General features: G+C 39.5%; 1 protein-coding gene and 1 non-coding gene across 2 annotated transcripts; one reads left to right on the forward strand and one right to left on the reverse strand.

The window, feature by feature from the left end:
- Positions 1–3855: 3855 nt before the first annotated feature.
- LOC131241797 (small nucleolar RNA R71) lies at positions 3856–3962 on the forward strand. Its single transcript, XR_009169364.1, has one exon. It is a non-coding gene; the product is annotated as a small nucleolar RNA R71 (small nucleolar RNA).
- Positions 3963–10154: 6192 nt separating this feature from the next.
- On the reverse strand, positions 10155–26272 carry LOC131239996 (uncharacterized). Its single transcript, XM_058237968.1, has 2 exons — positions 25064–26272; positions 10155–11233 (listed from the first exon to the last, which is right to left on the reverse strand). Exons 1-2 carry the CDS (start codon positions 25103–25105, stop codon positions 10328–10330), a joined length of 948 nt encoding a protein of 315 aa, XP_058093951.1. The 5' UTR covers positions 25106–26272; the 3' UTR covers positions 10155–10327.
- Positions 26273–26633: the final 361 nt, after the last annotated feature.

Consider the following 26633-nt stretch of genomic DNA (forward strand, 5'->3'; position numbering starts at 1 on the left):
TACGGCAAGCAAAATATATAAATTTCCAAACGATTGGGGGAACGGTCCCATGAAATCGATGCCCCAGCAATCAAATGCTTCGATGATAAGGATGGGATTCAAAGGCATCATATTTCGACGGGACAATGCTCCCAATTTCTGACAACGCTCACAAGCTTTGCAAAACTCATGAGTATCCCTAAACATAGTGGGCCAGTAAAAGCCACACTGCAAGATCTTGGCCGTGGTCTTTTTAGCAGAAAAGTGACCACCACAGGCCTCTGAGTGACAGAAGGAGTGGGTAATATTTCGTCGTACACATCTCCTTAGAATTTGGTCCTGGGCAATATTTAAATAAATAAGGATCATCCCGAAAAAGTTGCGCACCTCGGTGAAAAATTTCTTCTTATCTTCGCAGTCCACTGTGGTATAGCACCCGTAGCAAGATAATTAGCAATATCAGAAACCAAGGTGAATGGGAGACTCAGAAATTGTTCATCGGGAACATGTCATTGATATGAGTCGTCTCAAGGGACTCAGAGGTATTTAGGCGAGAAAGGTGATCAGCCACTACGTTCTCTACTCCCTTTTTATCTTTAATTTCCAAATCAAATTCTTGGAGTAAAAGGATCCATCGTATCAAGCGGGGCCTAGAATCATTCTTAGAAAGAAGATACTTGAGCCGCATGATCTGTATAGATAATGATCTTGGATCCGATCGGATAGGACCTAAATTTGTCCAGGCGAACACTACGGCTAAGAGTTCCTTTTCCGTAGTCGAGTAGTTCACTTGGGCAGGATTTAGAGTCCTACTTGCGTAGTGAATGACGTAGGGCTTCTTGTCTTTTCTCTGGCCTAGGACCGCCCCAAGAGCATAATCAGAAGCGTCGCACATAAGTTCAAAAGGAAGGTTCCAGTCGGGTGGCTGCATGATAGGTGCAGTGGTTAACGTGCCCTTAAGCTTGGTGAAAGCTTCTTGGCAATGCTCAGTCCACTCGTACGGAGCATCCTTTTGAAGAAGATTACATAAAGGACGAGAGAGAAGACTAAAGTCCTTTATGAATCTCCTGTAAAATCCTGCGTGTCCTAAGAAGGATCGCACGTCTCTGATGTTCTTGGGTGGAGGTAGGTTAGAGATAAGATCGATTTTTGCCTTATCTACCTCGATTCCTTTGGACGAGATGATATGCCCAAGGACAATTCCCTTTTGAACCATGAAATGGCACTTCTCCCAATTAAGTACCAGGTTCTTTTCTTCACATCTTTTCAGCACACATTTAAGACTTTCCAAGCACTTGCTGAAAGATGGACCATAAACAGAGAAGTCGTCCATGAAGACCTCTAGATATTGCCCCACCATGTCAGAAAAAATACTAAGCATACATCGCTGAAAGGTGGCAGGGGCATTACATAGTCCGAATGGCATCCTTCGATAGGCAAAGGTGCCGTAGGGACATGTAAATGTGGTCTTTTCCTGGTCTTCGGGGGCTATCTCTATCTGGTTGTAGCCCGAATACCCGTCAAGGAAACTGTAATAGGAATGACCAGCTAACCTTTCAAGGATCTGATCAATGAATGGTAAAGGGAAGTAGTCTTTCCTCGTGACGGTATTCAACTTCCGTAGTCAATGCACATTCTCCAACCGAGTGACTCTAGTTGGCACGAGTTCATTATTAGCATTGGCTACGATGGTGATTAGGACTTCTTAGGGACCACTTGAGTTGGACTCACCCATTGACTATCGATATAGGGTATATAATACCCACATCCAATAGTTTAAGAACCTCGGCTTTAACCACTTCCTTCATATTTGGATTTAGTCTACGTTGTGGTTGCTGGGAGGTTTTTGCATTATCCTTTAAAATATATGCGGTGAGTACAAATCGAGGGGTCGATTCCCTTGAGGTCCGCTATCGTCCATCCTAGGGCTCCTTTATGCTCAATGAGAGTAGATATAAGCATACTCTCCTGTTCTTTCTCCAGGTGGGCAGAGATCACCACCGGGTATGTCTCATCCTGACCTAAATAGGCATATTTCAAATCAGAGGGCAAAGGTTTTAGGTCAAGCTTCGGCGGCTTGAGGTTAGACGGTAGAGGCACTACATCAGTTTGTGGTAATTCTTCAAATTGTGGCCTCCATCGGTTAACTTCAAGTACCGGTGCAGTATCAAGCAAGGCGCACGTCTCCCTAATCATGTCATCATCAAAATCATGGGAGTGGGCCAGGCACGTCTCTAGATGGTCGGAGGATAAGGTCAGAGGTGTCGTATCTTCCACGAAAGAGTCAATCATGTTAATGTCGTGGAAATCGTCATCATCCTCTGCTGCTGCCGTTATTGAAAAAAATGTTTGACTCCAATGTCAAATTTCCAAAAGACATAGTCATGATACCATTCCTGCAATTGATAATTGCATTTGACGTGGCAAGGAATGGGCGACCAAGAATGACAGGAATCTGAGTGCTCATGTTATTGATGGGTTCAGTGTCCAGGATGATAAAGTCTACAGGGTAGTAAAATCTATCAACTTGGACCAACACATCCTCAATTATCCCTCTTGGTACACGAACAGAGCGATCAGCAAGTTGTAGTGTAGTTAGGGTGGGTTTTAATTCACCCAAACCTAACTGTTTGTATACCGAGTAGGGAATCAGATTGACGCTCGCTCCTAAGTCAAGAAGTGCGTGATCAATTCGATGGTTCCCGATTACACATGATATGGTTGGGCTCCCGGGATCCTTGAATTTCTGCGGCACGTCTTGCTTCAGGATGGCACTCACTTTCTCAGTCAAGAAGATTTTCTTTTGAATAATTTTCCGTCGCTTGGTCGTGCATAAGTCGTTTAGAAATTTGGCATCGGACGGTATCTGTTGAACGACATCACGTAGAGGAATGTTGACTTTCACTTGTTTCAACACCTCTAGGATATCTGAGAGTTAGAGAGAGGTTTTGGTGAAACCAACCGTTGGGGAATGGAGCAACTGGCTTCTCTAGAAGTTCCGGTTCCACTTTTTGTGGGACATCACTGGATCCATCATTGTTGTCCTCTTTTGGTTCTTGAGGCTTTTCGGGCCTAACCGGAAGAGTTTTATCAATGATCTTCCCACTCCTAAGAGTGGTGATGGATTTAGCATGTCCCATCTGATTTGAAGAGCTGGGATCATTATTCTCGTATTGCGGTTTAGGATTGGGGAGAGGTTGTGCAGGAAGCATCCCCTTTTCTATAACCGTCATACGAGAATCTATCTTTTGCATAAAATCTGTAATTCCATGCATTGCCTGAGCCAGCTCTTGTATGGGATTTTGAACCGGTTCCTCTTGAGGTTTCACTTGATTTGGATTTTGATTGAAGAAACCTGGAGGAGTCGCCGTTTGTCCATTCCTCCAACTAAAGTTTGGATGATTTTTCCAGCCAGGATTGTATGTGTTGGAGTTAGGTCCAGTAAAAGGTCTTTGATAGTTGTTTACGGCATTGGCTTGTTCATTCAACACTCCTCGAAAGGCAGGTATTGTAGGACAGTTTTCAGTTGTGTGAATGTTGCAATCACAGATGCCGCAAACAATTTCATTGACCTTATCCTTCTTTCCTTCCATGGCCTCAACTTTCCTTATGAGCGTAGTCACTTTACACTTGAGATCATCCTCTTCTTTCAAGAGGTATAATCCACCTTTCTCCTTTAATTGAGTCGGCCTAGACGTGGTGTTCGACTTTGGGTAATAGTCCCAAGATTGTGTTTTTTCAGCCAAACTGTCGAGGTAGTCCCATACCTCGTCGATATCTTTATTAATGAACTCTCCATTACACATTGTCTCGACCATTTGGCGCATAAAAGATGTCAGTCCATCATAGAAAAAATTTGTAATGCGCCACGTTTCAAATCCGTGTTGTGGGCATGAACTGACCAAATCTTTGAATCTTTCCCAACATTGAAAGAATGTTTCATCTTCCTTTTGGGCAAAGTTCATGATCGCTTTTCTGAGGGTAATCGTTTTATGATGTGGGAAGAATTTTTTTATGAATTCCCTCTGCATGTCGTTCCACGTGCCAATGGATCTAGGACGTAGTGAATGTAACCACGTCTTAGCTTTCTCTTTTAAGGAAAAAGGAAAGAGTTTCAGCCTAATTGTATCCTCAGATACATTAGGAAAACATAATGTAGCTATTATCTCATCGAACTCTTTCAAATGTAAATATGGACTTTCAGATTCAAGTCCATGGAATTTGGGAAGGAGTTGGATAACTCCTGGCTTGATGTCCATCTGTCCTGTGTTTTCAGGAAAAATCATGCATGAGGGCGTACTCACTCCCGCCGGTTGTAGAAAATCTCGTAAAGTACGAGGCGGGGGTGCTTGTTGCACCTCATTCTCATCATGGTTATCCTCCACCCTGGGTGGAAGTAGAGGAGGTTGGTCTTCAGCCATAACCTCAGGGATTTCGAGCGGTGTCTAATCCTGCGATGGATAGTCAACCCCTCAACCACTCCTCCTTCAGTCAAGAGACGTCGAGTGTCGTCACGGGCCCACTTGGGCATGAAACACTCGCAGCCCTCAATTCACAGCCTAATCCTAAGGAAGGAAAAAAGAAAATCTAAAACGAAAGAGAGGGAAAATTGGAAAGGAATTACCAAATTGAAGCTCCTAAGTTAAGGACCTGCAAAATAAAACAAAAATAAGTTAGATTCTATAAAGGAGAGAAACGATACTTTAAAAGAAAAATAACAGTAAATTAATTTCTAAAAGAAATTATTCTTTAAAGAAAAACGGAAATTTCTAAAGTAAACTAAGAAAGCCTAAACTAAAAAGTAAATTACTACAAGAAAATTGAAAAATAGAGAGTATGAAAGGAGTGTACCAAAATAGAGATTTCTATCTTAAAGGCCTACAAAATAGGAAGGTTAGTTTCTAAACAAAAATCCTAAAAATAAATTAAGAAACAGAATTAGATTCAAAAAGTGTTAGAATTAGAAAGTTAATAGAACCAAAATAGAAAGTCAATTTCTAAATAACCTAAATTCTAAAAATAACCTATTTCCTACAGAACAGAGGATACTAGAATTAGAAAGTTTCTAAAATCTAAACCCTAATTCTATAAAAAGAAAAAGTAGAGAATTTAAGAAAGAATTACCAATTTAGAGATTTTATGTCAGGATCCTACAAAACAGGAAACAAGTTAGTTCTAAAAATCAAATAGAAATAAAAATCTAAAACTAAAGTTAATAAAATCCTAATCTTATCCTAATTCTAAAACTAATTAATTTAAAAGAAAGTCCCCGACAATGGCGCGCAAAACTTGTTCACTCCCAAGTATAGGGTTGTGATGTAGTAATAAACTCGGTAAGGACCGAGGTCGAATCCACAGGAGCTAAACCTTCGTTATCTGAAACCAAGTAGAACTAGAACTAGACTAAGATGTGATCTAAACCAAATAGAACTTAAGGAATAATTGTGGAAGAATTATCTAAGGCTTTAAGGAATTCAGAGAAAGGGAACTAGGGATTCAGAGGATCCACTTGTAGAGATCAGGGAGATTGTATGCCAGGATCACAAATTATGGAAATTTACTGTACTGCCATTGATATAGGTTTCAAGAGATGAAGAATGGATGAATTAGAATGGATTCCATCACCAAACCATGCCCATGAGACAAAGCAAACAACAGAATTAATCTAATTACCAATCAATCAACATGATTACGAAGGTTAGGAAGGGGTACTGTCATCCTACCATGCCCATGGGACAATGATGAACAACAGGGGTTCCTGACTTCATAAACATACAAAGGAAAGGAATATTCAAAGCCATTGCAAGCCCATTGTAATTTCAGTCACAACATGCCATTAAAGAAAACAAAACAATATTCCCATAAAATCAACCCAATACCAAATCTATTCAGTTTAAAATAGAATTAAAGGCGAAAAATCTTCCCATCACGCTACAAGCTTCTCCCCTTAGCCCCAGCTAAGAGGTTTAGCCCAACATTATTGCCCTGAACTCAAAGCAAATACAAAGGAAAAGAAAACGAAAAAGAAAAGAAAAGAGAAGAACTTAACTTAGTCCCTCCCTCTCACGTTCCTAACAACCGGTCGGCTTCCTCCCGTCCTTCCTTTTCTCCTACAGCTCCCTGACGTGGGTCCCTGCCTCTTGTGCACAGCAGCTGCCGTGACAGTTCCTCCCTCACACGCTGCCTCCTTCAAAACCCACCTCCTGCTTCCGTTTTTCCTCCCCTTTTTTCATCCAACCTCCGTTCCTTTATATAAAACCCCCTGGCAATGGCTCCGGTCCCTGTACAACTTCAGTCCCCAGTCTCCTTTCCGCACCATGAAGCTTTTCGTAATCTGTTACGCAGCAGAAGTCGTATGCGCAGCAAAAGCGCAAAACGTCTTGCGCTTGGAGGGTAATTGCGGCGTGATATCAACTTCTCTGTCGATTCTGCAATCTTGGCTAGGTTATTGGCGTCCCTGTGGACACATTGGACGGTCCGGATCAGCAATCCGGCAGTGATAAAGATCACGAAATGCCCCACAAGTCGCGGTTTCACGGACAGGCGTAAGCCTTACGCAGGTTGCACTGACGTGTTCGGTGGGCCCCATAATGATGTCTTCAGAGAAATCCACTTCGTTCATTAGATTCCTGACGAAAAACCGGTCAGGAAAGGTGGATTTTCTTCAAATTCTGCATGGCCCATTGTACCAGATCCATTCACCGTCCATCTTGCTTTTGGACGATCAAAAATGGATCTCCGGGACGTTCTAAAACTTTGCCACCTAGGTGAGGGTATTACCTACCCCAGAGACACCATGGACGGCTCTGATCACTCAAAGGAGCAAGGGGTGGGCCCCACTGAGTGAAACCGGCGGACCTCGGTCGTCCGCTGCTCGTCCGTGCTGGAGAAGGAGAAGGAGACGGGTCTCCTAAGTTGACCAGGAGGTCCTGGTCCAGTGCACGGCGGGCGTACGCCTGCTGTGTACACTGGCCATGTAAAGTGGGCCCCACCTTGATGTTTTACAAAAATCCGCTCCGTCCATCTGACTTCTCATCTAATTTAAGGAGATGAGTCCGAAATTGAAACGTATCCAGAGCTCAGGTGGGCCCCAAATCAAGGGTTTATGGGCTGATCTGTCCGTTGGGACACTTGCACAGGGATTGAACGGATGAAATTCGACATGTACGGTTAATTTATGGTCCTCAGGCGATGTATGAATTTTCGAGCTGAACGGATGGTGGGAACCCTGTGTTCTTGCACTCTGGACACTTTTCAGGCCCCTTGAGTCTTCAATTTCTCAATTTTCGCGGATCCCTGGCGTGTAATTCCGTTGATCTTAGTCTTCTAGAGTCCGTTCCCTGCTTTAGTGTCATCAGATCGGTAAATCCATGCTTTTTAGTGTCCTTTCTCAGTCCAAGCTCATGAAGACGCCCTGCATCACAAATTCAATTAAATTAGGCTATTAAACGGTGTCATGCTTGTAAATCTATGCAATAAATGGGTCTGATATGCAATATTTGACCCTCAACAGATGACTCTGCACAGCCTGAGATTGAGCCTGACCACTCACTTTTGTGAAAGACATGGGCTCTTCATTAGAAGGCCCCACCATGTATGATATAGGGAAAAATAAGCCCTTGAAACACAAATGAGCCAGGAAGGACTAGGCTCGAGCTGGCCCAACGAGCTCTTAGGCTCAACCTGATCCCAAATGAATTAATAAACTGGATTCGATTTAGGCGTCGACCATGCCCTCTGGCCTAGTATTCCATGGCAAGCCTGGCCCAGGGGGACCTGGATTGCCTGTGACAGGAAGTTAGGTAAGGCTCTCAACACCGTCCATCCGTTTTGCCAGATCATGATAGGGAGATGAGCCTAGAAATGAGGCAGATACAAAACTCAAGTGGAAACAGTGAGGATTCAATGTCCACCACTGAAACATTTAAAGGGCCACAGAAGTTTTGGATAAGTCAATATTTTTGTGTTTTCAGTTCATCCCAGTAGGAAAGACCTTATGAACGGTATAGATGGCATATAAACATCACTGTGGACCAGGGAAGTTTCAACGGTAGGCATTTCCCTGCCTATGTTTTCTTATCGTGCGGCCCACCTGAGTTTTGGATATGTCTTATTTTTAGGCCCATGATCTGGCAAAACGGATGGAAGGGGTGGATTTCTCATAAACATCACGGTGGACCCCAGTAAGCTTCTTGTCTCAGGAAGTTCCTGCGACAGCCGGTTGCAGGCAATCCGTGCCCGGCCCATGGACAGCCCTAAATTGAGGGTCCAAGCATGGATATGAGTGCAATAGTCAATGCCCTGACGCGTCCAGTGGAGGCAAATGGAGACCACTGTCCAGTGATCTAGACCGTTGGTCAGGTGGTCTCAATGACGGACAGGAGAGGTTCAAAAAAATCCCAGCTTGGAAGATCTTAGCACCGAATCTTTAGCATTTTTTAAAACATTTGCTGTCCTTTTTTTTTTACTTAACCACTATCTCTAGACCATTAATTAAGGTTTCAATATCCTCCAGTCCGGGAGAACCTGGGGACATCTGCCATCCACAGTGGGGTCCATCAGATCGATGCATCTGCATTACTGAACCATGGGCTACATCAGTGCACTAAAAATGTCCAATGCATTAAAACCTTTAATTCCAAACGACTTTCCAAAGAAAACAATATAAATTCAGTACACAAGCTATCCATCCGTCCCGTTGTGAACAATCAAGCGTAGATGGTGATAGGAATCACTCACCTGCTAGAGAGGAGTCAGGTCACCCAAGCATGTTTATAGATAGAGGGCCCTCTCATCACTACCTTTCAGTTGTGATCAGATGGTGAATATTATACACACCTGATGTTAAAGTTGGATGCATATGCTACAAGCTGGATCATTCCCTTAAATAAATAAACAGTAGGGCTGTCAACGGCCCGGGCTGGCCTGACGAGCTTCCCTCCTGGCTCACCTTCGGCAGGCTTGGGCTGGAGTAACAGGCTTGGGAGCTGGGCTCAAGCTTAAAACATGAGCCCGTCCCTTGAGTGGGCTGAGCTTGGATTTAGCAGTTCAAAAACCCATCAGCCCACCTAGCCATTAATTTAATTTTTTTTTAAAAAAATTTCAAATTTTAACCTAGCCTGTTAGGAAACGCCTGTTGACACGCCTAACAAGCACAAAGCTTGGCCTAACCTAGCCGGTTGACACGCCTAATAATGGGCTGCCACTTAAAAATGAGTTCATCTCGTCTCTACTTTATATAACACCAATAGTTTTGGACATTTTTACCCTCACAATTAGTTTTCACAATGTTGGTTAAGAGAATATAAATTCATTATAAGAATGTAGCTGTCAGGTAGGAAACGGCTGGGATTTAACCACACAAGGGAATACATAGATTGCACTCAACTCCTTTCACTTCGCACCAACCTTTGAGGGGCCCACTCTAATGACCATGTGACATCCACTTTGTAAATATGTTGTGTTTGTTGTTTTTCCGATGTTTCCTAACGTTTTCAATAAAACTTTCTCTACGAAGTCTTTTAACAATGCTTTCGGTCATATTAGTAGATAGTACATATGGTTCGATGAAGAACGAGCCAATAATGAGATTTTTTCGATAAACAAGAAACTTAAGATGCTCCGGCTCATGTTACAACGTTAGCCTAAATATTAAGTAGATTAGGACTCAAGTAGGTGACAACAAGTGAAATAGTGAAGATGGGTCCTCCACCATTCCCCCAAAACACACCTATGTGTAGCCCACCTTTTCATCCATTTCTCTCTCTCCCCTTTGAATCTCTCTCCTTTTCTCTCTATCTGTCCCCTCTTCACACCACATGCATAGCACGAGCCACACCCCTAGTTTTAGTTAATACAATCATATAATACAGATCATAGTTTTTGTAAATTGTTGGCTATATTTTTAATCCCTACCAAAAGAATTCTCTAATACATGATTACGATTAAATAGAATGAGATGAACAGGAAAATAAGTGTTTTGAAAAACCCATGTCCAAAAACCAAATGTAACAGCATACACTAAATTTTGTGGTGTTTGGATGTCCAATTGAATTGAATTGCAATTATGCAATCCAATAGAGTAAATGACCTACCCAACTCTATGCATAAATCACCATTTCAAGTCCAACTTGAAATGCAGGGATTTTTGGTTAGGGGTTTGGTGCCATGATGAATTAAAATGTCACCAACACTTTTCTTATTTCCTCTACAAGAGTTTAATGAATTACAATTCAGTTCAAATGAGCAACCAAACGTGCCCAAATATTTGCGAAGAAGAAAACAAAAGCTCTATACATGGACCAAACCACACACAATGTCTCAAAGTAGACACCACAAATCTACACTTTCACTTGATGTGCCACCCTGCCTCAAAGAGCTCTAGAATCGGATCATCCACATGCCCCGATATGTGCCTGGCCCCACGTGTATCCGGTTCATGGATGTGGGCCACTGGCTTCTCACGGCCCTTTGCATGTGATTCGTGAATGAAAAATGCGGACTTGTCCTGACCATTTTTACCACCTTCTTCCACCTTACCCATATTCTCTACCACACCCAAGATCGCTTTGCACTTGCTTTCAACTTCCTTCATGTCTTCGATGTCGCAAGCCCGGGGCTTCTTCTTTTTCTTCTTCCGAACCTTGGCTTCAACACATTGATTATCACCAGCAATCATCGACTTCTCAATGGTGTTTTGTTTTTGGATAACTTCAGCTCCTTTTGGATCATGTGGTTTCTCTGGTGCTGTTTCATGTACAGGTTCACCACAATTCACATCAACGAGAATCTCCTTCTCCTTCGTACCATTAAAAGACCAATCCCCAACCGTTAAGATTAAGAAGTTGAGTACCATACTCAGATAAGTTGCGACCCAGTTGAGAGTGGGTACATTGTGTCGCATTATAGGAAAATGGACCACGGCGTCATCAAATCTTCTCGGAAGGGCCTCAGAAATATCAACCAGGCTGTCAATCTTGTCAAACACATGCCTGGAGGGCGGGAAAATGGTCTCAGCTGTATTTTCGAGGTATATGATTTGGTTGTCGACGAAGGAGAGGATTAGTAGCCACTGATGTAGAATGAGGCAGGTAATGGGGCTGGCAAGTGAGGCCAGTCTCCTTGCAAGGGAGCCTATGGGACCATGAAACTGCTCTGCTTTTTGGTAGGCCTTGTGGGCTATGCTTAGAAGGGCGACTGCACAAGTGTGCAATGGGCGAGGCCTGCATTTTCTCCTAGCCGTTAATTGTGGTTCCTGAGGAATTTCCATGACCATGTTAGAGAAGCAATTTGGAATGCAAAAGAAGACTTCGGTTTTCCATCAATTCATGTGTTGTGAGGGTGTGTGATGTTTGTAACTTTTCTTTCATATTCTAAAGAGTAATTGGATCCCATGCCCTTGGAAAAATTGAGCTTTTTTTGGGAGCCAGATTCCATACAAGTGGACCCGGCATTAGGTGATCAGACCATTAATCTGATCGGGCTTACAGTGGACAGAACATGTCCTAAAATCTCCTAGATTGTGTCCAAGAATGGAAACAGAAGTGGCCCTTTACAGAGGAAATATGAGGAAATTTGCAAAAAGGAAATCGATTTCCTCAATACCCCTGCCTTTCATAAGCAAGGGAAACCATCACATTTCAGGAAATTGATTTCATTTCCTTAGTTATTTTTTATTTCCACCAATCCAAACCGCACCAAGAGGAGATAATACAACAATGGTCTAAATTCAATAGAAATATAGGCCAAAGAGATTTTCTTCCAAGCATTTGTTATTACTCATGAGTTGCATTTGGCTCATGGCTATTTCAGGAGCAGGTAAAAATATTTCATGATTTTAGAATTTCTACTTCTTAGTAGAATTTCCAAAATTAGAAAGATAGAGCTCTTGCATATCTCCATGAGTATCATTTCATGATTTTTGGAAAGTCAACTAGAAAAGGACTCCAATAATCATACATTATTTTTCTCATGACCCGAGCCAAACACGTCATAATGATTCTAATAATCTGAATAGAAAAAGCATGATGATGAGTTTCAATACATGCTGGTTATTTTACTGGAGTTGGTATTCAAACAAATGTGCTGATGGCGCAATTTGCCACACACAACAACCGATCTTGGCCGTGCAAACCCAACCCCAGCAGAGTGGGGTGATTATCAGCGGCAAAGAAGAAAACAAGGCACCATCTGACAAAGTTGAGCACCAGACCGGGTCATGGATAGCAGTGCATACCCCTGGCTTGCCACCACCACCCGGAGGGGGGGAAATGATTAAAGAATCCCCTTCCCAGGCTCAATCATTAAATGGTTCTCGAACCTACTGAGTTAACCTGCTATAAGGATTATCCAAACTCTCACAAGACAAACAAGTGGTTTTTCATAGAAGAATTTCCCAAAGACAACAAGCAGATGAGGTCTTGTTGTAATGGTCCTCATGTGAGTTCCTTGTTTTCGCTATGTTTGAACTCAAGAAAGTGGTACTGCAACTTAAGGTTTGATCATAAGATATTCAAAACATGGGGAGATAGTTTCATCCAACAGTATTGATATCATGCACCAGACCTAATGATAGGACGACAGTCCAAGGGGCAAGATTAAAATTCTAACATTTTGTTATGGAGATTGGATTGGCGTAGTAGCAGCTTGGTCATAGGAATTCAGTTTATACTTGAATTGCTTGATTATGTAGAAATGAGACTCACAAAAGCAAATTAAATTGGGTCAATCTTTGTAACAATGGAACTAATAGTACATGACCTATAATTCAAGATGATGGCTAGTTAATATGTATGGGTAGAACAATTGGCATTAATCATTTCCTATTCAAAAAATGAAGAGAGAGAGATTGTGACGAGTAAATGATATAAAATTGCAAAAATATACTCTGCTGAAATCATATTTATATATCATGGGCTTTATAAAGCGGTTTCACTTCCCATGCGTCAAGTTCTTTTTTTTTTTTTAATTGAAGATTGGTTCAAATGTTATGTTTTCATGTATTATAGAGTATGGATGAAGTGAAAATGTTGTGAAGGAGATGTGGAATAAAGTTGTGGAGTTTCTACACAGGAACCTAAATGCGTATTGCATCCGGGCCATTGGATGGATTGGTCCCAGATGGGTCTATGAACTCTAGGTCCACTCCCACAGGGCCTCTTTTCTGGATTTCTCTTGGGGGGCTTTGTGTGGGTTCTCCTCACTTGCGTTGGTGGGTCGGGTTCCTCTACCAACTCGCCTAGTCTAGTTTGACTTGCTTTGTGCGGGCTTGTTTGTCAGTGGGTTGACTCATCTATATGATGCACTGGATTTGGAGTTGTCACTAGCCAATTTCACTCGGAATTCCATAGTCAGCCAAACCCCGCGGGATTGTAAAGATTAGGGAATCCGAAGACTCCCTATTGTGCACTAACTCCTACTACTAATTTGTGACCTGCAGATTCCGAGTAAGGGACCACAATGTTGGAGAAGGAAGGGGTTAGGCACCTTTATCTGTCCACACGAAAGTGGGGTCTCTACTTTGTATGATACATAGGATTTTAGGGGATTCAAAAGCTCTAGAGCAGTTTTCTTATCTAGCCTACTTGGGATAGCAATGTGATGGGGACATCTGAACCCCCGCCCCCCCCCTTCCAATGCACGTATGTAAGGAGAAGGAGGGCCCACCATCGATCTTGATCGATGACGACGTCTAGAGAGGGCCTCCTAATTAGAAGACGGAGTTTTGGTTCATTAGAGTGGGTCCGATAGTCAAGTAAAGTCCATCATAAGATCTCATGATCGTGGCCCAATAGTCTGATTAATTTCATATTTTAGGTTTTGCTTATTAATATTATTTAGAATATCATGGACGATTTAGATTTCCTTTATTAGTTTTTATTTTCGTTTACTTCATCGCCAAGTAATAGGTTACGCACATGGCGTGAGTTTTAGGATATAGGATTTTCCTATAAATAGGCACCCCTTGTAGGGTTTTTTTTTTTATTTTTCCATTGAAGTTTAATAAAAATTCTGTATTTTTCTACTCCGCTGAGTTCTTGAGTTGTGGAAATCTAATTGGGTGCGAAGCCCTCCCTTCATCGAAGGACTAACTACCGTGGTGCAAAGCCACATCTATCCCAATTCGCCCCCATCATCTTTCATCCATATTTCTCTTCTCCTACAATCATTTACGCTTCAAATCCATCTTCTATTACAGCTGTTTTTCTCTCTACAACAGATTTCCAGAATCTGGCCCTGTAGAAGGGCTGAAACTTCGGCGGAGCACCACGCACAAATCATGCATCGGATCAAGCTGATATTTGGAGGTTTTGGAGTCCACCCCTAGCCGACTAGGCCAAGCTAGCCCTTTTTCTGAATAATGGACCCCACACGTGCGGCGAAGGTCACACACACGTGCGTCTGAGCCATTACTGTTGTCCATTCATGTGGTACTTCTCTGATTCATTTCTCTTCTCTCTTTCACTCCTCTTTCACCCAAAATCCTTAAATCTAACTCTAAATTATTCAAATCCTCAATTTTATGCCATTTCTTCAACATTAGGGTTCCCCGAATTGAAATTTCTAAATCCCTTAGATTGAGAGAATTATTTTTGTGCATGTGTGAATGAATTTACCCTCATTTGATTCTCGTTTGGTCTATAATTTTGATTGATCCGGCCCTAGCATGTTAGGCCTGAATCCACATAAGATTCCCCTTGATTGAGTGTTTGAACTTTTGTGTGAGATGTGAAATTTTGTGTAATTGTTTTTGAACTAGTGTGATCTAAAGCCCGAAAATCTTCCACATCATATTTGAATTTTATGTCCTACATCAAATTTGGTATCAAAGCCTAGGGTTCTTATAGGGGAATGCATTACATGTTTAGGGTTAGTTTGTTTATGTCCATCATGCATCCAGTCTTATCTTATATAGATGTTTAGAGGTCCGTAATTCCTGATATAAGCTGCTGAAATTTCTGTAATCAGAAAGTTAGCAATTCACATTATGGTAACTTTCTGTTATTCCCTTATTTAAATTATTTTAGAAATTAATTTAGCTTTCTATTCTAGGTTTAGAAACTTTCATTTTTTTGTTTTGTTTTTAGAAACTAATTTACTTTCTAATTATAGGATAGAAACTTTCCTAATTTGTTTTTAAAAACTTTCTTAATCTGTTTTTAGAAACTAATTTCCTTTCCTTTTTCTTTTTTAGAAACTAGTTTACTTTCCTTTTTCTTTTTTTTAGAAACTAACTTACTTTCTATTTTTAGAAACTTTCCTCTCTTTTTTTTTTTTTACTTTTTGAAACTAGGCTGCTTTCTTAGTTGTTTTTTTTTTAGAAACTTTCCTTTTTCTAGGTTAAGAAACTTTCATAATTTGTTTTTAGAAACCTTCCTTTTTCGTTTTTAGAAACTAAGTTACTTTTTTAGAAACTTTCCTAATTTATTTTTTAAAAACTTTCCTTTTTCGTTTTTAGAAACTAGGTTGCTTTTTTATAAACTTTCTTATATTTTGACAACTATATTACTGGATTTTGGTAGCATTGTTTAGTTTCTCTCATATAGAGTCTCATAGGATTATTTAATCTCATTTAGTTTCATATAGTCGTAGTAGAAGGTCCTTAGGTGGAGTTAGTAGTTGTATACTCATACGTACGGGTCGTGGTTTTGATTTGCACCCTACACTAAACATAGAGCAATTACAAGAGTCAATAAACAAGCCGACCCAGCAGTTTGGGTCTTTGGGTAAGCATTGGGAACAATATATAAATCAATGCTTTGAACAACTTGATGTGCGTATTACCCAACTAGAGACCTCCGCCAGGACAAACCCCACCATTGGGAAAGATGCTCAATCTCAAGCAAGTGGCCAGGAGGATAGACCAATGAATGAAGGTGGCCAAGGAATTAGTTATGGGCATGCACCCGTGCACCCACCCCATGAGGGACATCAAGACCACTATTTTGAGTGGTACAACATATACGGCCTTGTGGCTAGAGAGAGTACATTAGAGGCTAGTGTAGAATTACCCACTGAGGCCATTCCGGTAGTGGATGAGTTTCGTGATGTCTTTCCTGATGATCTACCAGATGAGTTTTCCTCTATAAGGGATATAGGGCACACCAGAACATGCGACACCATACTACCTATAGCTGAGTTTGCGTTTAATAGTTCCATCGATAGGTCTACAAGTCTAAGTGTAATACCCAATCCAGCTTATAAGTACGACCGATTGGTTAGTAGATGAGATTCACCTTCCGAAATAAAACCCAGTAATGTCTACATGTACAATTCAAATGCTCGAAAGAACCCTTTATAGTACACCCCTCATAATACGACCATAAATAACAAAAACCGATACCATGATGACCACCCCATCTATTCCGTACAATTTTCTATGCCTATGTGCATGATGATCGACGCCTTTGGCCAGACCTGGACTAGTCATGCATAGTGCACACCCAACTAACTGGAACCACAAGACTTCGAAACATACTTCATATCGACTGCCCCATCGCCGCGTTCACGGATGTACTACCCGTGCATCTGTACGACGCTCCGTTAGTAAGATACACCCCGAAGAATCGTTAGTGTATCATGTGCGTATGGCGCCATATATTACATTCCACACATGTGCACAATACATGCTCCCACACATACACCATACCACACATGGGTGAGAGAATCTCTACCCATGTGTGTGATGTCACACACGCATACCCATCCCTTTCTCATGTGCACCCCAAAGTCAACTCTTCTCCATAACATATCCTATGCATGACATCATCACACCATGCCCCTTTAATCCACTATTAATTCTTAATCATGCACAAATTTTCATAATCCTAGCCTAAGCTAACATTAATCACATTAACCTAACCTAACCACATATTTATCCATTTCTCTACAAATAGTCCTACATCCCTTAGCATTTTCACCATTTTCTACAATAAGGAGAGAGTGTGTGTTTGAGGGTCAAATATTGCATATTAGACCCCAGTTATTACCTGATTTTATGAGCATGATACCAGTTAACGCCTTATTTTAATCGTGTTTATGATGCAAGTTGAATTTAAGAGTCTGGACTGAAAAGGGGTACTAAAAGCATGGATTTGATGCTCTAAAGTCACCAAGGCAAGGGATGGACTCAAGGAGTCCAAGATCAAAGAAATTATAAGCCAGAGATTCGAGAAAATCAGGCCACTCATGTTAAACGGGCCCGAAAATCACCCAAAATGCAAGATCACAGGGTTCCCACCATCTGTTCAGTTCGAAACTTCATATATGAACTGAGGACCATAAATTAACCATACAAATAAAATTTAATCTATTGGATCCTTTTGGAAGTGGCCCAACAAACAAATCATACCATAAAATCCTAATTTGGGGCCCGCCTTGCATCTGGAAATGCTTCAATTTTGGCCTCAATACGTTAAATTTTGCGGAGAAATGAATGGATGGAGAGGATTTTTGATACACATCACAGTGGACCCCAACTTGTGTGGCATGTGCATAGTGCACATGTGCACTAGCGGTGCACTGTAAATGCTATGTCGGTCAAAACACCTTTGACCGACGGAATGCAAAAAATACAAGGAAACTTCCATTTCCAGCGTTCGCACAGAGATTTTAGGGTGAACATTGTGGGCCACCATTGTGGTCCAGATGATGAATCTAGACCATCCATTAGAATCCCACGACCCATCTTACGAAGGCGTAGGTGACGAAATTTGAGGAAACAAAAAAGGATGGGATCCCAGCCGCTCAAACGGAAGACGGACGGTGGCTTTACAAATTCTGTGGGCTGCATCAAAAGATGGCCAAAAATACCCTTTCCCAACCGAAATTTCAATTAGAATTCAGTGGACGGCGTGGATTTCTCAAAACGAAAGTGAAGAGGGCCCCACCAACGTCACAGCGCAAGAGGCTTTCGCAGGCCCTGTTTTTGCGCCGGACGCTGGCCATTTTTTTCTATCAATGCACGATCATAGTTGATCTTATGGAAGATCTGGACCGTCCATTGTGTAGTCCGCCCAAAAACGTCATAAGTGACGTTATCTGTTTGGAAAGGAAGCAAGGAAAGTGGGCTATTTTCTGCTCATCTTCTTAACTGCGTAACAGAACTTACGCAGGGGAGTTCCCTGTTACGTAACATGACTTCGCTACACATCGTTAATGCAAAAAATCCACCGATCGACGCTCAGCCATTCCACCGACTGTATCAGTCTATAAAAGGAAGAGAAAGGGAGAGGGAGAAGATATCCAATTGCTTGGGACGTTTGCAAGAGAGAGATTGAGAGTTGTCCTTTTCTTTTATTTTTCTTTTTTTTTTGTTTTGTTTTCCTTATGTTTTTGGAGAGTTCCAGCCGCATCATGGCGGGCTAAACCTCTTAGCTAAGGCTAAGAGGTGAAGCTTGTGGCATGATGGGAAGACTCTATGGCTTTGATTCACTACTAAATTAATGTTGATCTTGGTTTGATTTTAAGGAATACTTTTAGTTTTTAATGGTTTGTTGTGACTTAAATTACAATAGATCTATGATGGCTTTGAGTATTTCCTTTTCATTATTGTGATTATGCAATTAGGAAGCCCTATTGTTCACCATCGTCTCACGAGCATGGTTGGATGACGAAACCCTTCCTAACGTTCATAACTCTCTCAGATTGGATGTGGATTGGTTAAATTCTGTTGTTTGCTTTGTCTCATGGGCATGGTTTTGTGATGGAATCAATTCTAATTCTCATACCTATCATCTCTTGAAAACTAGATTAAAAGGAAGTTCATATTGATTTTTAATGTAATATCTTCCAAATGGATGAAGATGGGACTCTAAGTCCAGTTGTGTTCTTGAATCAAGCGTAGATCTCCCTGATTGCTACAAGTGGATCCTCGGCACCCTAGTTCCCTACCTCTTTTTACTAGTTTTTAGATTAATATTTTCACCATTATTCCCTCATATTCACGTGGTTTAGATTTCATCTCATTCTAGTTCTAGTTCTGGTTATTTTCAGAATACATACAGGTTTCAGTTCCTGTGGATTCGACCTCGGTCTTACCGAGTTTATTACTACATCACAACCCTATACTTGGGGTGTGAACAGAGAAAGAGAGAGAGAGAGAGAGAGAGAGAGAGAGAGAGAGAGAGAGGTGATCTCGGTGGGCCATCAATCCCATCCCTTCCATCCATCTCAACCATTCATCTAATCTATTAAGGCGAGTACACCCACCTCACTCATTCTTATTTTGTTTTCCTTGTATTTATGTATGGTGGAGATGGTGTTGATGATGAAGATAATATGATTGTTGAAGAAAATAATTATAATGATGATAATGACATGATTAATGGTGTGGATGTATAGGAGAAAATATACAAAACTAGATTATTATAGACTTCATGTGGGACCCATTGATAGTGGGCCCCACCAAAATATTTGTATGCCATCCAAATAGTCCAAGTGTGGCCCTTTGGGCTGGCTTCACACACACACCCATGCACACACGTGCACACACACCACATTCCAAAACATAAAAAATAAAATAAAAAATAGAGGGAGGAGTGGACGCTACTCTTAAATGGTCATGGAGTTCTTCCTGAAATGATACCAATATACCTCTTCAAGACATCCACACCCATTCATAGTAAACAACATTCTTCCATGAAAGGACATGACCCTTTTATCCTATGGTAGTTATTTTTGGATCCTTTAAACAGAAAAAGTCATCCAACAATTTAAAGTTGTCTCCACATGAGCGACATGTGGCATAGGTGCCACATATACAACCATGTTACAATTACTCTCAATCAACACAAAGGTAATAATACTTCAAGGTAGACCCTAGTTCAATTCAAGTTGCACCATAGCACAAAAAGTTTGAACAACGTGCCAAAAAGACTAAGGCTCATTTTGCTCCATGCGAACGAGCGAAGTGTTAACTACGCCTAATAAAGCGCCCAAGCAGCTCTGCAGCCCACGCCACGCGCACGAGCGCTTGAGGAGATTTGAACCCTAGTTGCAAAAGGAAAAACCCCTTCTCTTAACGACTGGCTACATACACTTTCTATGAAAAATTTAAATAATTAATATATTTATTTACTTATTAAAAATAACTTTTATTTTTGAAATTTATTTTTATTGTAAGAACACAACAATCCCCTATAATTTAAAAAATAAAACCAAATACTAGAACGAATGACATATCAGTATAAATAGGTGCACAAATAAAAGTATTTTATGGATTTGAACATTTACTTTAGTGTATACGTATTAATATATGGTTCATTTTAGATACTTCAAAACTCTCGATATTGCATTCCAGTGTACTTGTCCTAGATTACCGGTATACCTGCTTAGCATTCCTATAGTGAATGTTATATCAGGTCTAGTGCAATTCATTGCATACATTAAACTCCTAATAACACTAGCATATTCTTGTTGTGCTTTACACCTACCAGTATTTTTAAACTAATTTAATATTTGGATCAAATGGGGTTGAAACTGGTTTACCATCATAGTGATTAAACTTCTTTAACACTTTCTCTAGATAATGAGATTTTGTTAAGGATATTCTATCAATAAAATTATAAATCTTAATACCTAATATTATATCAGCTTACCCATATCTTTCATGTCGAAGTTAGTACTCGAAACTTTTTAATTTCTTTCATACAATCCACATTTGGTCCAAATATTAGCATATCATCTACATACAAGCAAATAATGATTTGACCTTCAATATATATGCATTTATCTGCTTAGTACTCTAAAACCATTAGATTAAACTACTTGGTCAAACTTCTTAACATTGCTTAGGAGCTTGCTTGAGCCCATAGAGAGATTTGATCAGTTTACACATTTTCTTCTCTTGCCCAAGTTGAATAAACCCTTCAGGTTGTTCCATATAGACTTCCTCATCTAGATCACCATTTAAGAATGTCGTTTTGACATCCATTTGATGGATTACTAAGTGGTGAATTGCTACAAAAGTAATTAAAGTCCTAATTGTAGATATACGAACAACAGGAGCATATGTATCAAAAAATCGATACTTTCCATTTTTCTAAAGCCTTTAGCTACCAACCGAGCATTAAACTTATTTATGGTTCCATCATGATTGAACTTTCTTTTGAAAATCCACTTACATCCTATAGGCTTTGAACCTGGTGGAAGATTGACCAAACACCAAGTATTATTAGAGAGTATGGAATTCATTTAATCATCGATGGCTTCCCTCTAAAACTGTACATCAGGAGATGAGAGAGCTTCACTAAGTGTTGAAGAATCACTTTCAATACTTAGTGGTAGAGTAATTTCCTTTATTATTTCATTTATATCCCCTTTTATAAGGAACATATAGAAATCTGGGCCAAAATATGTTCATTTTCTTGCACTTTTCGATCTCTTTGGTTCATTTCCTTCTGGATGAGTGTTAGATTTATCATTAATATAGCTAGGTTTTTCATTCATTGGTTCTATTATATTTTCATCAACATGCATTTTTGTATGATTATTCATATAGTCTTTATATATCATATTTTCAAAAAATATAGCATCCCTATACTTTATAATCATGTTTTTGTTAGCAAAAGTAGATTGTTCTAAAACCATAAATCTATGTACGAGACTATAGATCCCATAACCTACAAAGGCACACCTGATTCCTTTAGGACCTAATTTTGCTCTTTTAGAATCAATTATCCTAACTTCTTTTATACTTCCTCATACTTTGTAGTAATAAAGATTAAGTTTCTTCTTTTTCCACAATTCATATGGGGAGACATCCAATTTTTTGTGTAGAATAGCATTTAGTATACGGTTTGCTGTTAACAATGTTTCCCTCCCACAAATTTAATGGTAATCCAGAATTTAATATTATACAGTTAATCATCTCAACTAATGTCCTATTTTTGCGTTCCGCTAAACTATTTTGTTGAAGTGTGTAAGGAGCAGTAAATTCATGGATTATACCATTTGATTCACAGAAGTCGTTGAATTCATTAGAAGAGTACTTATACACTCTATCACTTCTAAGGGCTTCAATCTTTACATTTAGCTGTTTTTCCACTTTAGCCTTATAAATCTTAAACATTTCAAAGGCCTCATCTTTAAATTTTATCAAGTATACATATGAAAATCTAGTGAAATCATCGATAAATGTGATAAAATATAAGATGTTATTTAAATCACAGATATCGGAATGAATTAACTATAAGGGTTGTGATTTTCTCATACCATTTGCAAATGGTTTTCTGGTTATTTTAGAATGGGCACATACATCATATTTCCCTTCTTGTTTTATTCCATGTTTTGGTATAAGTCCTACGATCATCATTCTTTTCATTGAATGATAATTAACATGACTACTCTAGCATGCCGTAAAGAAACAAAATCGACTATATAAACGAAAACATCTTTATTATTATTGATATTCAATTTAATCATATCATTACACGAATATCCTTTACCTACAAACATATCATTCTTGGTGATAACCAACTTATTAGACTCAAACACTATTTTAAATCATTTCTTATTGGGAAAATCTAGATTTTTAGACATGTTAGGGACATGTAATATATTTGTTAGTGTCAGTCTTTTGTCTGATATAAATTGAAGCTCCATTGTTCCTTTCCCAACAACATTCGCACAAATGTTATTACCCATCTTCACTTCTTGTCCATTTGCAATACCTTCATAGGTCTTAAAGATATTTCGGTCCTTCGATATGTGAATGGTTACACCAGTATCTAGCCACCATCCACCATTGGATATTATTGCATTGGCTTCAATAACCATTACTACAAGTTGATCATCTGCAATATTAGCTTGAGCTTTCAATTGTTTCTTCCTGTGTCGATATTCCTTTATGTAGTGTCATGACTTGTTGCAGAAGTGACACTTGCCCTTTTTCTTCCCCTTTTCTTAAACTCTGTATCTTTCTTTGGGAGAATGGATTTAGAGTTTTGAAACTATTATTCTATACAAAGATGTCATTGAAGCCCTTTAAGAGTGTACTTCTCTAATCAAAACCAAGTTTTGAAATTTTGGCTTGTCTTCTTCTACTATATGTGCTTTGGAATGATTTTTTGAAGCATTTTCTCTCTTGTCTCGGTTTCTGAACTTTTTTTTCTATATGAAGATATCGTTGAAGCCCTTCAAGAGTGTACTTCTTCTCATCATGTTTCAGTTTCTTTTTATAATCAAACCATGATGATGATAATTTTGCTATTAATACACCGACCAGGAATTCATCAGGAAAATTTATACCTCCAGTCTTCAATTCATCAGTCAAGTTCTGAAGTTCGGTTACTTAGGAGAGAATTGGCTGATCATTTTTAAACTTGAAGTGGACATAATTATCGATTAGAAATTTTTTAGTACTGACCTCTTCAATTTTATATTTTTAATCTAATTTTATTCAGAGGTCTTTAGCAGAGGATGTTTTACGATATGAGTTATAGATGAAATTAAATAGGGCGTTTATGATATGACATTTGCACAAAAAATAATCCTCCTTCCTTTTCTTTCGTTCCGCTTTCACTTATTTTGAGTCGTCATCTTTTGGATCGGGCAAAGAAGGCAATCCATCATCAAGGATGTAGGATAACTTAAAAGTTGTTAGAAAGAAAAACATCTTTTGTTGCCATCTTGAGAAGAATTGACCGTCGAAACGATCTAGTCGTACAAAATCTTGGTTCATAACTTGAATGGAATGAATTGCATCCATTGTGACTAGAGTTAAATCTGTTTTAAATGTTAAATAAAATAACAGTTTTGAACAAAGAGGATAAAGGAAAAAGATAATGAGACAATCAGATCTATTGGGTTTAAGGCTCGACTTGAATAGTCAATTTCTTAAGACAGATATGCTGCCCTTTTTCTGGTAGTTCCAGCAAGTGCAAATAGAAGAAATCTATAAATTGTCTTCAGGATACAATGAACTTTCAATCCGAATTTTAACACGAAAATTTGCACATTTAAGTGTTGAATATATCTCTAGTTTTAACACCGATATGCCTTTAAAAAGTTTTGAATAAATACAGCAAGGGATCATATTCGAGAGTACTTCACAATAAATGGTTTATTTGAAAAATGGACAAAATGTGATTTCTATCTGGATTATAGTATTTAGGATTTATAGCAATTGAATGGTCATGAAGTTCTTCCTAAAAAGATACCAATGTACCTCTTCAAGACATCCACACCCGTTCACAGCAAATCTTCCATGAAAGGACATGAGCCTTTGTCCTATAGTAGTTATTTTTGTATCCTTTTAGACAGAAAAAGTCATCCAATTGTTTAAAATTGTTTCCACATGAGCAATACGTGACATACGTGACACATGTACAATCATATCACAGTCAACACAAAGGTAATAATACTTCAAGGTAGACCTTAGTTCAATTCAAGTTACACCATGGCCCAAAAAGTTTGAACTATGTGCCAAAAAGACTAAGGCTCTTTTTATTCCATGCGAATGAGCTAAGTGTTAAGCGCGCCTAATAAAGCACCCAAGCAGCCCTAGAGCCCACACCGTGCGCATGAGCATGGACAGCCTTAAGGAGATTTGAACCATAATTGCACAAGCAAAAATTCCTTCTCTTACTGACTAGCTATATACACTTTTTCATGCAAAATTTAAATAATTAATATATTTATTTACTTACTAAAAATAACTTTTATTTTTGAATTTTATTTTTATTATAAAAACACAACACTTGTTAGTTTTTATACACCATTTATGAGATGGATAGCTGGGGATCGGTTCATGTAGCTGACACATTGAATAAGTAGATCCGTGTTGTTTTTTTTTTTTTGGACATATTCCAAATCCGAATTTTAATGGGTTGGGTCTAGGGCCAAATTTCTAACTAGGTTATTAAAATGAGTCAAGTCGAGGATCCATTTGCACCCCTAGTTGTACAAGAGACCAATTTGAGAGAGAGTTATATCTACAAATTAAAAATGGAGACACCAATTTGAGAGAGAGAGAGAGAGAGAGAGAGAGAGAGAGAGAGAGAGAGAGAGAGTCATATGAAATTAAAATAGTATTTACGAATCAATTAAAATATAAATTAGAAGAAATTAATAAACAAGATCGTACCATAGCTGGAAAAGATCCATCAGACTCTGTTGCAACTTCCATCGATTCATTCACATACCAAATTGATCCATGCGAAAAAAATAAAACTAAAAGGTCATAATATAAAAAATTTTGATCAGTAAGGAAAGACCCAAGAATTTGAATTGAATAGAAGAAAATCAAGAGAAAGAAAATTACCCTTTTGTTTCTTTTTTTTTTTTTTTTAAATTATTTAAAGTTTCTATTTCCCCGGAAATTTGTTAGAGCCTGAAAGGAAGCTTTCTAGCGAAAAGTGTGTGATTTGACAAAAAGGGTAGGAGAAATAGAAGGCGGGCATTGAATTTCGGGAGAGCATTTTCGGAAGGAAGAAATTTTCCTTCTGGAGAGAGCTCCTTTGCTGGAAATGGAACGTGGGCCCATGATGTGAGGGTAGATGATCTCTAACTTGAGTTGGGAATGGGCCTTATTCCATGGAAATTAGACAAATGTCAGGGGTTTTATTCTATGATTCCACTATGCTTTGGACGTCGCTAATAAGTTCATGCATGCATGCCATACGTGCTTAGGAAATTGTTATTGGGCTGGTGGACACTAAATTTGTTTAGGCCCGACCCACTATTTAAGCCCACCAACGATCAGAGGTCCACTTGTTTGGAGGGCCTGGTCCGTGACCAGTCGAACAGGGTCAGTCCACCACCACCACCATGATGATGCTATAATTAAATTATTATAATTTGTAGAGGAGAAGGAAGGAAGCTGGCAGTTCTAAACCAAACACAGTTCAACAGTTGGGAGTGCAAAACACGTGACACGCAGTTGAAATCCAAGAAGCAGTTCCTGTAGAGACCCAGCCAGTATATGACTCTGGATTAGACAAAAACAGTTAGTAGAGAACAAGTCCAAAAATACAACTGATTTCAGTTCCATTATTTTGGGTGGCAGTGATAACAGTTGGGGTCCAGGCTAGCCAAAATTACTGGGCCACTCGGCCTGCATCCTTATCCAACATGGACATCCGCCCCACTTGCACCCTTTTCTTGTAGGGCTTTTTGCTAATCTTTGCATCTGCACTTTCGGAAGTAAAACTCTTTCCAAGCCAGTTTCTTCTAGATGTTCAAGATCTACAGTTTATAAGGAATACAGAGCTTATCTTCTCCCTGGCAGGGTTGGCCATGATTCATATGTTCATCACGAGCCCGTTGATCATCCACTTCTTCTTTTTCCTTTTCTCCTGCACAACAATTTTTAGCCGTAGATTAGCAGGCTACTCTTATTTTTTATTTTTTCTTTTTTGCTTTTTCACACACACTTGCACATGTGCACTCAACCCATAACCTGTGTTAAAAGAGAGTCTACCACTAAGCCATGACTTCGGTCCGATTAGCAGGCTGATAATCAAATAAGTGTCTGATTGCATTGACTAAAAGATACAACCCACCCACGTGGTAGCCCATTGAATCAGAATGCCAGGCACACAAAATCGTGGTCCCACAGCAGTGGCAATTCCACGGGGCTGTTTGATTTTTCATTTCCATAGTAAATACTTTGAAAATAAGTCATCATTACTTATTGAACCCGTTTCAAAAGATGA

Source organism: Magnolia sinica, chromosome 3 (genome assembly GCF_029962835.1).
Source record: "Magnolia sinica isolate HGM2019 chromosome 3, MsV1, whole genome shotgun sequence".
Taxonomy (NCBI): Eukaryota; Viridiplantae; Streptophyta; class Magnoliopsida; order Magnoliales; family Magnoliaceae; genus Magnolia; species Magnolia sinica.